Source organism: Cibotium barometz, chromosome 62 (assembly GCF_041138505.1).
Source record: "Cibotium barometz isolate CiBa-2024 chromosome 62, ASM4113850v1, whole genome shotgun sequence".
In the NCBI taxonomy this organism is placed as follows: Eukaryota; Viridiplantae; Streptophyta; class Polypodiopsida; order Cyatheales; family Cibotiaceae; genus Cibotium; species Cibotium barometz.
This window is the reverse complement of record NC_141107.1, coordinates 27,650,259-27,665,683: the sequence shown is the minus strand read 5'-3', so window position 1 is coordinate 27,665,683 and position 15,425 is coordinate 27,650,259. Positions and strand designations below refer to the sequence as shown.

Here is a 15,425-nt window from a genome sequence, read left to right as displayed (position 1 = left end):
TTATGTGAATCCAATCTAGCAAAGGATGATAAAGAGAACCACCAGTTCCCTCTTTTTTCTTCTCCAATCTAGGAAGTTATGTGACATAGGTGCTTGTAATGGCTAAAGGGAGAGAGATGGAGAGAGAAAGGGGGGAGAGAGGTCTAACAAAGGATGATAAAAAAGAACCACCTCTTCCCTTTTCTTTCTTCTAATGGCGTGTGCACGCGAGAGAGAGAGAGAGAGAGAGAGAGAGAGAGAGAGAGAGAGAGAGAGAGAGAGAGAGAGAGAGAGAAATCCAAGAATTTGAAGTACATATATCAAATGCCAGTTAGCAATTACAAAAGTTATAAAGTGCAATGTTGCATATTCTACATTCATAGGATTCGTAATCAATTCAAAGCCCTTGAGCAAATTAATCATTCGACAAATGGATGTGCTCGGAAGAAAGGACAAGCTCATTCCTCGACACTCTCATACTCTTAGATTTTGGAACAAGCAAGCTTTTTTAGGCAAGCTACTTGTGGGGAATCCATCAAGGGTTCAAGGCAATGCCTCTTCAAGCCAAGTCAATTCAAAGGTAAAGTCTCTTAAGATCCTGATGGTGTGACGAGATTGGACATATTACATCAAATTATCCACGGAGGTCAAAGTATATTTCACTTGGAAGAAATATGATCGATGATGATGAAGAAGAACACCCCTACTACAACGAGTATTTCGACTCCTAAGATAACATATTCATTTGATTTGATTATTATTACAATAAATTTTACTTAAGACTTTTTGTTAAAAAAAGAGTTTTTATGCATCAAAAGTAGAACTTCTTGGAGGAATTGGCCCTTCCATCTTGAACTATGCTTTATGAAATTTTCACTATGTATGAGTCTTGTGGTGTGGGACACAAAGATTATTCTTGTGTGAAGGATTCTAATGCATACTTATCTCTAGATTTATGTGGGATAATTTCTGGTAGTATGGGACACTAGAATTTATTACACATAGAATTCCTTGATTCATTGTCTATCTGTCATAATTAGAAAAGATACTAGAATTCGTATATTATAAGACATTGATCTCCTTTGTTCACAATAAGCAAACACACAAGTGAGGTTAATTGCTTATCTAAGCAAGAGGGATGTTACATAATGTCCACCCTTTAGTTGAATGGGGACGCTCGGACGCTAGTGTGCCATCTTAGTGAATTGGTATGGTGGGTGACCTTGTATTAAATAATAGTTACCTAGTGTTATTGGTATAGCTTAAGACCATTCTTGACGGGTGTATGTTTTTGAGGTGTAACAAGTAGTTCCATGCTTGATGATTGTGTGTGGTCGAAGTGAAACAAGTGGACTACGCTAGACAACTGCACATGGTCGAAGCATAACAAGTGGTTTATGCAAATGATGTGCCATTAATTGAAGCGTAACAAGTGGTTTATGCAAATGATGTGCCATTAATTGAAGCGTAACAAGTGTTTATACATGCCATGCTAGATGATGTGTATAATGATACTCTCATCATAGTATAACAAGTGGCTAGTTTATGCTGTGTTTGTTTTTACGTTTCATATTAGGGTTAATTGTTGTGGAGATGCAATTAATTGGAACAACTAATGTGCTTACGTTTGTGAGATAGGTGATGAGCAAGTGGTTTATGCAAATGGTGTGCCATTAATTGAAGCGTAACAAGTGTTTATACACGCCATGCTAGATGATGTGTATAATGATACTCTCATCATAGTATAACAAGTGGCTAGTTTATGCTGTGTTTGTTTTTACGTTTCATATTAGGGTTAATTGTTGTGGAGATGCAATTAATTGGAACAACTAATGTGCTTACGTTTGTGAGATAGGTGATGAGCAATGCATGTATCACACATGGAGGACATTATTATTTTATATTATTTTGTTGGCCACATACCAAATGATTGTTTTAATTATTTATGCACGCTTGTGCACATCGTTACTATGTTATTAGCACATATGTTAGGAGAGTTCTAGTTATTTTACACTTAGTGTGTGAACAAGCTGTAGTACTTGAGTTATTTTTGTAAAGTGGAAAAGCAAGCCCTATTTTGTACACATAACTATTATTAGCTCCTTAGGTTATATATTGAATACAATTCTCAATATACTCATGTGGTGGAAGGAGGAGCTATGGAGGGGCTCATGGTTGTATGGAGGGGCAAAATGATCAAGTGATTAAGAGAACTAGAAGGCTTGATTTTAATGTAATGGAGTAACTTAAGGCAAAGACACAAGTTGTAATGCAAATATCTTTATCAAATCAACTCCTTATACGTCACAATATAGCTCCTAGGAGGTCACACCACCACACAAAAAATTGGTACATACCATACCAACCATGTGGCTTCAAATGAGTCCACATCATCTAAATGACAACTCTATCAACCTTGAACTATGAACCAACAAATGAGCCATGCTCCCGCTTAAACATATCGTGCCATCACCACAATTCTCCACAGAGTTCATAGTACAAGGGATAAGTTGCTTGAATAAAGTAGGTAGGCCCAAACCAATTAGCACAGCTAGCAGACATCAACACCCTTGCCCTAGCTCATGAGTGGAACCTTTAGTTAGGATATCCATGCCTATTGATAAATGGGGAGGCTTGAACATGCAAGATTTACGTGTTCATTATGGCTGCTCCCCCCACTGGCGTGTTTTCTTTTGTATGTAACCAACATCACCACCAAGGTAGAAAAAGCTCCCACTTTTGATTGCCTCTCTTCAAAGAAGCTAGCCAATCCTCACTTGTGGGTAAATCCCAAGCCCCATAGTTTGTCTTTAGTGGGGGGAGGGGGGGCCTGTAGGCATTTTTGAAAAGCCCCTTTGTAGTGAGGAGCTTTAAAGCAAATATGTTTTTAAAAAGGTTGGAGGCACAACAATCTCCTTTGGTATAACGACTAGTGTAATTTCTTGAGTCATGAGATGTTATGGGTTAAATATTAAACTTGAGTTGAATACCACCTTTTTGCTTACCACACCACTCCCTTACACTTCCCACCACACCACTCCCTTACACTTAACTTTTGGTGTATGTTGATGTGTGTAAGGCTTAAAATATGTGTAAGTGGGGCCCATTAGTGTCACTAAAGATAAACTATAGGGCTTGGGATTTATCTGCATAGTCCCAATCCTCAAGATCTAGCCAAAATCACCACCTTAGAAAGCCTATAGCGTGAACTTATACATTTTCTTAGCCTCTCATTTTTTCCATGCTCAAACTTCTAATAAAATATATTCAGCTCAAGATTTATGTAACCAAAGGCATTTTCTTTACTTTGTAATACACAAACATGTTGCTCATCAAATAACAAATCATTAGCAAGTTTTTGGTTAAAATTGATGATTATTTTGAACATCTACTTGATAATGAAATCAAATCACACGTTTTTTGACAATGTTTTTGTTGAACATGTTCTATGATCAAGCTGACTTGGATTGCAACACAAGCTTGCAGCAGGCATGAAATGTGTAAACCGGCATTATGATCTAGCACCTCTCCTTTCATCTCGCTCGCTTCCCTCTTGGTTGGGGAATGGTGTATAACCCCTCTTATTTGTTAATCCACTAGAAGGGTGTTGAAAGGTACTCAAGTAGCTATGCACCATTAAGAACTCATCTTTGCCATGGCCATAACCCATTATATGCACATATATATGAAGAAAATCAAGGAAACTTAGAGGATATAATGGGTTATGGAACATGAATAAAAAGAACCAATGCCAACAATGGAGCTATGAGGTTGAAATTACTTAAAAGCTACACATTTATTAAAGGTACCGAAGAGATGCAAATTGAAAAGGATTATATAAATGGATGAGACATATGAGAAGGAATATACATAAAAGGAGAATAACTTGCTATAGCCACCAATACAACATATGCCATGTGCTAGTAGTATTGGATTTCCCTTTTGATTAATGCTATCGATGGGCGCCAACACACCCTCTCCTAGGCTTTCTAGAAGATTAATGGCTACCCAAGGTTCCATACTTTAGATGTTCATGAGAAGTTCATAAGTTGAAGATTTTATAACATAAGCTAATAGCAAGAAGGTGGCTAAGGGAAAATCATACATTTAAACGTGTGTACATCTATGGAAAAATTTAGTGTAATCCATGAGGAACGTATGGAATGTATGAGGGCACAAAAATCTAAAATTTTAGAAATTCTATTACCAAACAAAGGCACATAAGTCCAATCGTCTAGAAATTTTATTATTGAGCAAAGGCACATAAGTCCAATCGTCTAGAAATTTTATTATCGAGCAAAGGCACATAAGTCCAAACTTCTTCCCTATACCACATTGGAGCTACAAAACAAAAAGATGAAGCACTAATGGCGACTCATAGAGCATCTAGGGATAAGAAACCCCCCCCCCCCCATAAATTCAACAATCTTTGACCATGGTCACATAGCCAAGAGCCTTCACTCAACTAGCAACTCTTATTAACAAACATTCAATTGTTAACTCGGTCATTATGGGCATATGACAGTCTTTCTAAGGTTTAGCATTACTACCTACAGTGGATGCAGCTATGTTGTTTCAATTGGTGCTTGGACAAGGTCAAGGTAGTTACTCATTCTTCCCTCTATGAGCAATCACAAATTGTAGCTTGGTGAGAGTTGTGTTTTTAAGGGTTTTACTATTTTTATGGATTTTGGAATTCTCCTTTAAGTGGTTTAATGTGGATGCAGCTATGTTGTTTCAATTGGTGCTTGGACAAGGTCAAGGTAGTTACTCATTCTTCCCTCTATGAGCAATCACAAATTGTAGCTTGGAGAGTTGTGTTTTTAAGGGTTTTACTATTTTTATAGATTTTGGAATTCTCCTTTAAGTGGTTTAATGTGGTAGGGTACCTAAATCCTATGGTTCACCTCCTCCACTTGCAAAGTGTACTTCTAAACCATGTCTCTACTCCTAACCTAAGCTATGATGTGGTACAATAGCAAGGGTACCTAAATCCTAAGGTTCACCTCCACTTGCATAGTACTTCTAAACCATGTCTCTACTCCCAACCTAGTGGTACAATACCTAGGGTACCAAAATCTTAAGGTTCACCTCCACTTGTAAAGTGGAGGTGAACCTTAGGATTTAGGTACCCTAACGTAAGCTATGATGTGGTATAACACCTAGGGTACCAAAATCCTAAGGTTCACCTCCACTTGAAAAGGATTTCTAAACCATGTCTCTACTCCTAACCTAAGCTATCATGAGTGAGCCTTCACTAAACTGCCAACCCTTACCTAGCACTCATAGAGCTATCATCCAATTGTTAACTCGGTCATTATGGTCATACAAGTGTCTTTCCAAGGTCTAGCATTACTACCTACATATACTTCTAAACCATGTCTCTACTCCTAACCTAAGTATCATGAGTGAGTGCCTTGACTCAACTGCCAACTCTCACTAGCACTCATATAGCTAACATCCAATTGTTAACTCATAAATTATGGTCATACAAGTGTCTTTTCAAGGTTTAGCATTTCTACCTATTGATATGCCTACGTTGTTCCACTAGTTCTTAGTCATCCACATGCATTAGAGTAATCGAATGTCCAAGGTTCGAACTATACTTGCTACACCATAGGTTGCTAAAAACCTTTCAAATTAAAATAGTAGTTGGGCGGCAAGGTGTTAAAAGTGGAGCATTAGAAAAAAAATTTGTGATGATTTTTACTCACTTGCCCTTTTTAACCCACCCCTTGGTGGAGTGGGAGGCAAGGATAAGCTCGATTCAAAATAATGTCCAGGTAGGTAGAGGTCCTAGCTCTACTGCTCGCGTGTTGGCTATTGTCCCCACCCCTAAAATAGAGCACTTTTTTTTTGGCTTGGCTGACAATTTGACTAGATGCCATCGCTTCCACATGGGGAGATTTGAACCCATTACTTAGGGACTCGCAAACTCCTTCCTTACCACTACACTCACTAATGCACAATTGGAAGTAGAGCACCCTCTTGATATAATTGTCAAATCTAATAATATATATTAATGGATCATATTAATATAATTAGAATGCACACACACACACATCTAGAGCACATGATTAGAATGAAAACACACACATCATATTAATATAATTAGAATGCATACACACACATCTAGAGCACCTTCTAGATGTGTGTGTGTGCATTCTAATTATATTAATATGATGGTGTTTTTCCATTTATATATATTATTAGACTATACGATTATATATGGTCAAATAACTAAATATAATATATTATTATTATAAGATTGAGGGGCTTTACACACCACCTCGCACCCACCTAAATGCATGGCGCTGGACCAATGAATGCAAACGCCATGCATTAGCGCCTTACACACCGCCTTGTGCCTGTATTCCTCGTCTGTCACCACTGTGGTCTCCACCTCCTGCCCCTGTTTCGCCTCTGTGTGGGCAGCCGAGCTTGGATGCCCAAACGCGTACCTATCTCTAGCTAATCGGCAATTAGTTGGTGGACCATGCAGTCATTCCTTCTTGCCATTCTGCAATGATAAATCAAGTTCTATGCTTGGGGGCTGTTGTTGCAGATCGATTTTCAGCACACCAAATTGATTTGCAAAGCAATCTCCATCTAGGTATGTTTTGCGTTTTTTTTTCTTGCTTCTCAAACTCCATATCTTCTGTATTTTCTGATGCATGTTGTATATTCTACATGTTGTATAGACATGACGAGGTTCTGCGTTTCTGCATGCTGTATTTTTTTTACGTTTTTGCATGCTGTATTTTCTTGCATTTTTGCATGTTAGAATTTCTGTTGTATTTTTTGTGTTTTTTTCTGTTGTATTTTTTGCGTTTTTTTCTATTGTATTTTTTGCATTTCTATATGTTGTATTTTCTTGCGTTTTTTGTTTTGTTTTTGTATGTTGTATTTTCTGTTGCAAAAAATACAACTTGCTATGCAGAAAATACAACAGAAAGAACCAAAAAAAAAACAACAGAAAGAACAAAAAAATACAACTTGCAATGCAGAAAATACAAAAGAAAGAACAAAAAAATATAGGAATCATAGCATGCTGTATTTTCTGCTTTTTTTTGCTCTCATCCTTCGGCACTTCATAGAAACTCTGCATCCTATATAGAAAATATGCAACATGAATCATAGCATGTTGTATTTTCTGCGGTTTTTCTATACAACAGGACATAGCATCCTGCACAGAAAATATAGGAATCATAGCATGTTGTATTTTTTGCATTTTTTTGCTCTCATCCTTAAGCACTTCATATAGGAACTCTGCATGTTGTATTTATAGGAATCATAGCATGCTAAATTTTTTACGTTTTTTTGCTCTCATCCTTAAGCACTTCATAGGAACATGTTGTTATGCATGTCATATTTATAGGAATCATAGCATGCTATATTTTTTGCGTTTTTTTGCTCTCATCCTTAAGCACTTCATAGGAACATGTTGTTATGCATGTTGTATTTATAGGAATCATAGCATGCTATATTTTCTACGTTTTTTTGCTCTCATCCTTAAGCACTTCATAGGAACTCTGTATGTTGTTATGCATGTTCTGTTATGATTGGAATGTATTCCAAAGAAGTGATCTAAGACAGAGGTGTGAATCAAATAGCTTAGACAATTATTGTTTACTTGGTGATTGTGCTTACCCTGCTAGGTTTTCGATGCTTCCTCCATTTAAAGGAAGTAAAGATGGATTATCCTCTGAGCGGTACTTTTGGAACTACATTTAATCTAGTTCACGGATGCCTGTGGAGCGGGCTTTTGGAATGTTGAAAGCGTGCTTTCGTGTTTTATTGAAGAGATGTGACATGTTATTGCATAATGTGCCAAAGATGGTTAGCACTTGTTTGATCCTTCATAACATGTGCATTGTGCATGGAGATTCATTTGATGAGGGTTGGGTTCGAGAGATACAAGTGGAGGTGGAGAGAGCAAACAATGATGCATTGGCTTTGGATCCAATCATTCAGAATGGGCTGCAAGTGGGTCTTGCTGAGGTTACAGCTTTGGTGCAGACGAGACCTCAGCGGTTGTGTAGAGGACACAATCATCCAAAACAACACCGCTTGATTCATCCCAGGTTGGGGATGCAGAAAGGAGAGACAATCTTGCTAGAGTTATGTTTAAACAGAGAGAGAGGACAAATGTGAGAATTGTATTTGGTGATCATGACTCAGCGAGAGTGACAATAGTGAGTAGGAGATGAAATAGTGCTTGAATGTTATGACTTTGGACACAATGTTGGTATTTTGTTTATCTCTAAGACATCATATTTTGTAGGCTTTATAAAATATCTCTAAGACATCATATTTTGTAGGCTTTATAAAATATCTCAAAAACACTAGGTGTATTATTTTATTAGATTGTTTATTTGGTTCTTAAATCTCATATGCCTACTGATTCTCATTTTTTTTGTAGATGGGAGGAGGGGAGGGGGTAAGATAAATCCAGGTCATCCCCTCCCCTCGTCTCAAAGAGAGCAAGGTGTAGCCACAATAACTGTGTCTCAAAGAGAGCAAGGTGTAGCCACAATAACTGTGGTAATGGGGTTCAAGTCCCCAACTCTCTATTTGTATTGATGAAGTTTGGGAGCATCTTGTAAGTTACTGGGTGAAGCATGTAAGTATGTGGGTAAGTGATCATATTGATTACCAATTCATTCTTGTACTTGTATTTACAATCATTTATCATGAAGGACTCTTATCATATGTGTTGAGCACCAGATTGGGACTAGGCATGCACTGACTCAGGCTCTTTACTTGTTGCAAGTTAACATGCCAGTGGAGATGCAATGGGCAGTCACTTTTTTAATAAACGCAGGCATGGACTGTTGGTGTGTAATGTTGGCTGCCCACATGGTGAGTATTGTGACACCCTTGGGCGGTCTGTATCCAGCCTGAGTTAGCAAATGATTATTAGTTTTCTATAGAAAAACAACGAGAAGAGAGAGACTATAAACACAAATTTTCTGTAAACGGCAGAGATGCTCCCGATCTGTTTCCCCGACCACGAAATGGCGCCCTTTTGAAGACGTTTCCAAGGTACTCTCTGCTTACCTGATCTATCGAAGATCACGAACTTCATGTGGGTTTAGTTATGTACATAAAACGCGAAACCGTCTAGATCTATGAAGAACAATACATGAGGTAACTTGGGGAAGTTTCTACAGGCATATATGATGCTTATCTTTTGATTAGATGCTTGTTTTTTCTGTTTTTTTAATTCTTTTTTTTTTTGGAGTAGATCCTTATGTTGTAGCAACTTGAGTGCCCACCCACCTTTGTCTCCATGATGTCTTTGAGTTGCATCATGGAGGCAGGTTGATACCGTGGGCCTGTACGAAGAAGAAAAATGATTCGTTTTTGTTTTTTTAGAGAGAGATTGATTGCCTTGTATGAAGAAGACAAATGATGTTTTTTGTTTTTTTTTCCCCTTGAGAGAGGGATTTATTGGCTTGTATGAAGAATAGAATTGATGTTTTTAGAGAGATTAACCATCATATATAGTTTCCAGGCTGGGCCCTCGACCTACGCATTGGCGGGCTAAGGTGTCGACACTCAGGCCAAAGTCCGTCCCACTGGGAGTGTTTAGTAGTCCACAAAGCCTTGTGCACCTCTTTGAAGGTTTAGTAGTCTACAAAGCCACAAAGTGCCCCTCTCTGAAGGGTGAGCACATCAAGGTCACAAGGGTGTTGCTTCTACTCCTTGCCATTATATAAGTACTATGAGTTGCCAGGATGTGGTTGGGATACGCTTGTTTGATGGTGGGCTGTGAGGTGATTAGAGGGCTGTTTTTTATGGAAAGAGAGGCCCATTTTCGGCCATGGGCCCTTCTGTTTTGCTGATGATCGGATCGGCTTGACCACTATATACGGCTACAATACCTTTTTGCTATTTTAGACCCATAACAACCTATGGTGTAGAGATCTCTGGCATTTAGTAAGTTTATTCCTTGCAAGGGCAATGCCATAGTTGTAGAGCACTTGGGCCTATGTGGTAGGGTTTAAGGTGAAGAGATCGCAACGAAAAAACAAACACATAGCACGCACGAGTCCTAAACTATTGATTTGGAATATGAACAAGAAAGAAGTTTACAACTGAAGTCCTGAAAATACAAGAGTTCGGCCCAGTGAATGTCAGTCCTTGAACATTTTGTTTTGCTGATGATTCGATCATGTTCAGGCATGTGGTACTGGCTTGATGTGCCTCCACCACTTTGCATGGCCACAACACCTTTTTGCTATTGTAGACCCATAACAACCTATTGTGTAGAGATCTATGTGCTAGGGTTTGGAGTGAAGAGATTGCAGAAAAAAACAAAATCACAGCACACACACGTCCTAAAATATTGCTCTGGATTATGTACAAGAAAGAAGTTTACAACTGAATTTTTGAATATGCTGATGAGAGGTCAACTACAGCCGTGCAACGTGCTGATTACTTGTGGCTAGCACTTTGCCTATAGAGAAATGCTATGTGAAGTCCAATGCTGAGAGTTGGTCATCCACAGGTTTCTTTGTAGGTCTTTGTACAGACATGGTGAGGACGAAATGTGAGCCTTAGCACTAGATGCAAAATGGTCTCGCAGTGTTTTGGATCTTGGGTACCGTGTATGAGCTTTGCTTGAATCTTTTCCTTTCATGAAAGGGCATTTATATGGACAGAGGTTAGCTGAGGCGTTGTCCTTTGAGCTGTGCAGCAGGATGAACATCTGAGTTGAGGCAGACCTTTGCTACACAGCTGCATGAGAGAAATGAAAAACATGGAATCCGTGCTATAACACAGTTTTATGTGGCAAAGCTAGTTCTATTTGTCATGTCCATTCTATTGAAAGTTTGAATTGTTGTTACAGGAAGGGCATGGGTTGTGTGTGTGTGTGTGTGTGTGTGTGTGTGTGTGTGTGTAAACGTGCCCAGGCGTCCTCACGTGTAAGCGATGTGTGAAACATATGGAGTCTCTGTTGAGTTTATATATGAAGCAAGTTAAGCACATTCTTCTTGTTGTGGTATCATGATTGCAGATAAGTCTAATGTAACTTTGCTGTTTGCAGGTTGAAATGGGTGTTTTAGCTTGAGGTTATACTTACTTTCTAAAAGTATAGAGGTAATGAGGTTGACAATTTAGGGGGGTGTGGACCTGTATTTTCCAAGTATGAATGAGCTTAGTGATGAGGAGTGCTTGACTGGCTCAAAAGAACCTACAATTTCGCCAATGGTAGTGGCTTCAAATATCGATCCTTCCATGGCTCGATTTCCTCGGTGCATTGTTTGGACTCCTTTGCCAATTGTTTCATGGCTGGCTCCATTTGTTGGTCATGTGGGTATCTGCCGTGAAGATGGGGTTATCTTGGACTTTGCCGGTCCATACTTTGTCAATGTGGACAATTTTGCCTTCGGTGCTACTGCAAGATATTTGCAACTCAGTGGGCAGCAGGTGAGTTTGCCCTCCCTTGACAATATCAGTCAAATTTAAAAAAAATGCATCAAGTGAAAAGAATTGGATAGAAAAAGGGGTGATATGTGTATCTTTCACACACACACACACACACACACTGCGTGCACACTTTTTTGTTAGTAAAAATGCGCGTGCACACACACACACACACGTGTGTATACATACATATATACACATACACATGTACATGTTTATGTATGTACACACACACACACACGTGTGTGTGTACATACATACATACATACATACATATATATGTGTGTGTGTGTGTGTGTGTGTGGTGTATAACACACACACACACACATATAGATATATATGTACATGTATACATATGTATGCATATGTGCGTGCACACACACACACACACACACACACACACACATAGATATATATGTATAACACACACACACACATATAGATATATATGTACATGTATACATATGTATGCATATGTGCGCGCGCACACACACACACATACATACATACATACATGCATACCTTCATGTATGTGTCTATACATCTGTATCTTAACATAGATATATACAGAAAATGTACATAAGTACAGAAATGATACATACATGTATGTGTACACACACACACACAGACACACTCACAGACACACACACATGCACGCACCCACATACATGCATCTTGAAATACCTATTTACATACGCATCCATGCCTACATACGTACATAACATATTTACATAAGTGACAAGTCTATGCTATATTATGCTGTATCAGAACAATGCTGGAAGCCGAGACGAAAGAATGTAACAGCATGTTCACTATGATGAATGTCATCTATGCCCTGCCTATCTCCTGTTTATGCTTCTGTGCTCTCTGGATTTGAGAATGTTATTTTTAAACCTCTTCATGTTATTGCAGTGCTGTTTACCTTCTCATCTATCTGATCACACCTGTGCTTCGGGTTTCAACCATACTCAACCTGGCACAGCGCTGTCATGGGATGATGGAATCCGCAGCACCATGCAGCAGTTTCAGCACATGTCTTACAATTTGTTCACCTGTAACTGCCATTCATTTGTTGCCAGTTGCCTCAATAAGCTTGCTTATCAGGGCTCTATCAACTGGAACATCATAACAGTTGTTTTCTTGATCCTCTTGAAAGGCCGGTGGGTTAGTAAGGCAGCAATAGCAAGGTCCTTCACTCCGTTTGTAGTGGTGATGTGTCTAGGATTATACATGGTAGGCTGGCCTTTCTTTACAGGTTGGGCGGTATTTAATTTTCTTTTGATTGGTTGGTTTGTAATGGGCACTTATCTTATACGTGGCCTCATTAGTTGCTGAGATCACGATTCAGCAAATGTACTCGAGTGATGAGATTGCTTACAATCTCCTGATCAGTGCACTCTTGCCCTTCTCTACTAGGGTAGGGGTATTGGGTTCCTCTGGCTAACTATACGTACATGGAATGTGAGTAGTCTCTATGTTGGCTCATGCTTTTTTGATATTTAGATTTTGCACATGCAGCTAATCAATTCATGGTACTAAGCTCATGGGTGCCCAGACCTAACCAAACCAATGGAACTTCAGGCCTCACTCTAATGGAACAACCAATTAATCAAATATTCTCTCTCAGGTTTGCCCTTCAAGAATGTGTCCACTTTTGTTGCAAGTGTTTGAATCGTGTGTCTTTAAGTGTATCTGAAACACGTGAAAGGGGTTAACCTTCAACTATGGCATGCTAGTTATATAGCCTTTGTAGCTTAGTGTATCCTTGAAGAATGTGAGGGGTTAACCATCAACTATGGCATGCTAGCTACATAGCTTTCTAGTGTCAGGATAAATTAGTTAGCCTTGATAAATGATTGAGTAGCACATCTTAAAACGTTGGAAATGTGGGCCATGAAATGTCAGCTCTTAGAGCCTTGAAATGCTATCTTCCTTTGATAGGTCATACATCATGGTTTTGAAGGGGTCTTGTGAAACAAAAGAGAAGAGATTGCATGCTTCTAAGTAGGGCCTTATGCTGCTAAGTGCAGTGCTTTAGTTTGTAAGTTGATCCATGTTAAGCAAAAGAGGAGCTTCATGAAGTACAAGAGAACGAGAGCTTATGCCTCTTAGAATGGCCTCATGCTGCTGATCAAAGTGCTTCATGTGCCATTCCAAGTATGTTATCATGTGAAAATTATCTCAATCAAGAGGGATTGATTGTAGTAAAAATCAGCTTAAATTGCCAAACATACCTAGTACACACAAAATATGGCAGCAGATCTGATTTAGATTTAAAACTTCTAGGGCATGAGCCATCTCCAATTTTGATCAGGCTTCTTGTGTGGAATCTTTCTATTCAGGGCCATTTTTTGACAAGCGTTCGATGTTGGTTATTAGGGTCATTTTGGGGAATCCAATTGACAGCCCGTTCATTAGTAATGCCATGCATGCTGTCAATCATACAAGGTTGAATAAAAGCTGGCAATGAAGTTACAACCTATTCATTCTTTCCTTCTTTCCCCTCCATACGGTTCTTATCCACCTGTTTAATCTCTACTTACTATAAATCATAATCTTATCTCTTATTCCACTTCAACTATCTATGCCTTTTTTTACCCTCTCTTTATTTCACTGCACTACTCACTCACTTCAATGAGTCAACTCCCAACTCATTGCAAATGGTGCTATTGAATGCATGCAAGAGTGCAAGGCCACAAGAGCAATGGACATTAGAAGGGAATGAAGAGAATAGTCCCATGAGAGCTTTCAAGTAGAGAGAATGAACATTGAGACTCGTATGCAATGATTTGCATGGGAAGATGGTAGTCCGGATCTTCTTAGTGCGGAATGATGTTCTACCTTGAGCTCATAGTGTGATGCTTAGAGGTTGGGCTTATTTGTGCGAATACATCGGCCAAGGCGAGGCCTTGTTGGCGTCAAAAGTAACATTGCATGTATTGAAGGTCATTGGAGGTACATGCAAGGTCAAGGATTCTTTGGGTGATAGGTTGTACCATGGGCTATGCTTACGTTCACCATGGTCTCCTTTGTCCAAGATGTACTTGGAGGTTTGGTGTTGACGAGGTTAGTTGCAAGTATGTATGTGTGTGTGGTGAGATGTGAGATATGAGAGAAAAAAGTGATGTCTGTAGCAAAATATTCTGGTGATATGCATGGGAAATGGGGCGAAAGAGGTGTGCCTGTGTTTGTACTTTTTCAACTTGAAGATTTCACCGATTCAGTTGCATTCTTTGACTCCCTTTGTTGCTTTCTTTGACTATCTTTATTAATATTTTTTGGACATGTCTTTTCTTGGGGAGTCGAGATCATTAGATTGTTGATACATGGCAATTGGCATTATCCATAGTTATGATGGAGCTGGATAGTCTTTGTAATTTGAATGATTTGGCGTTAGCGAGCATTGGGAATAGAGACGATGTGGATTAATGGACAGTAGGACCAAAGAAGTGGCCATGGAAGGTTCTCATAGATTTGAGGAGGTGTCTACATATTTCATGAAGGTTGAGGCAATGGGTTGTACCATGGGCCCGGCTTGCACATAAGCCATGGTTCCCTCATTCATAAACGTACCTTGACTGTTGTCGATGATGAGCCTTAATGTAGGTGCTTGAGATTTCAGTGCTTATTGATGTGTTGACTAGATGCAAAGCTTGTGTATATATTGCAGATGTCGTGCATGGGCATTAGGCAAAAGGTGGGCTTGTGAAGAAGCTTCTTTTAATGAAAAAACTCGAGAACACTATTTTTCGACACTTATTTGTTTGCTTTCTAAGTTACTTCTTTTCTCTCTCTCTTATATATATATATATATATATATGATTTTTTTGAGCTTTTGTTTTAATATTTTGTGTGATGAGATGGCACACGTGAGCCTACGTGATGACATGATACTTTTTTTTTGGGTAATGATGTTGGCAATGTGAGCCTACATGGCACTTTGTTCTTTAAAGTTTGTTCAAGTCAAGAGCTTATCTTAGCTTTTTCGATTTCTTTGACTCTTACACATGGTT

General features: G+C 38.9%; 1 protein-coding gene across 1 annotated transcript; it reads left to right on the top strand.

Moving 5' to 3' along the window:
• Positions 1 to 8,807: 8,807 nt before the first annotated feature.
• Positions 8,808 to 13,026, top strand: LOC147604315 (protein REVERSION-TO-ETHYLENE SENSITIVITY1-like). Its single transcript, XM_086795468.1, has 3 exons — positions 8,808 to 9,024; positions 11,033 to 11,415; positions 12,325 to 13,026. Exons 2-3 carry the CDS (start codon positions 11,134 to 11,136, stop codon positions 12,745 to 12,747), a joined length of 705 nt encoding a protein of 234 aa, XP_086651594.1. The 5' UTR covers positions 8,808 to 9,024; positions 11,033 to 11,133; the 3' UTR covers positions 12,748 to 13,026.
• The last annotated feature ends 2,399 nt before the right edge of the window (positions 13,027 to 15,425 follow it).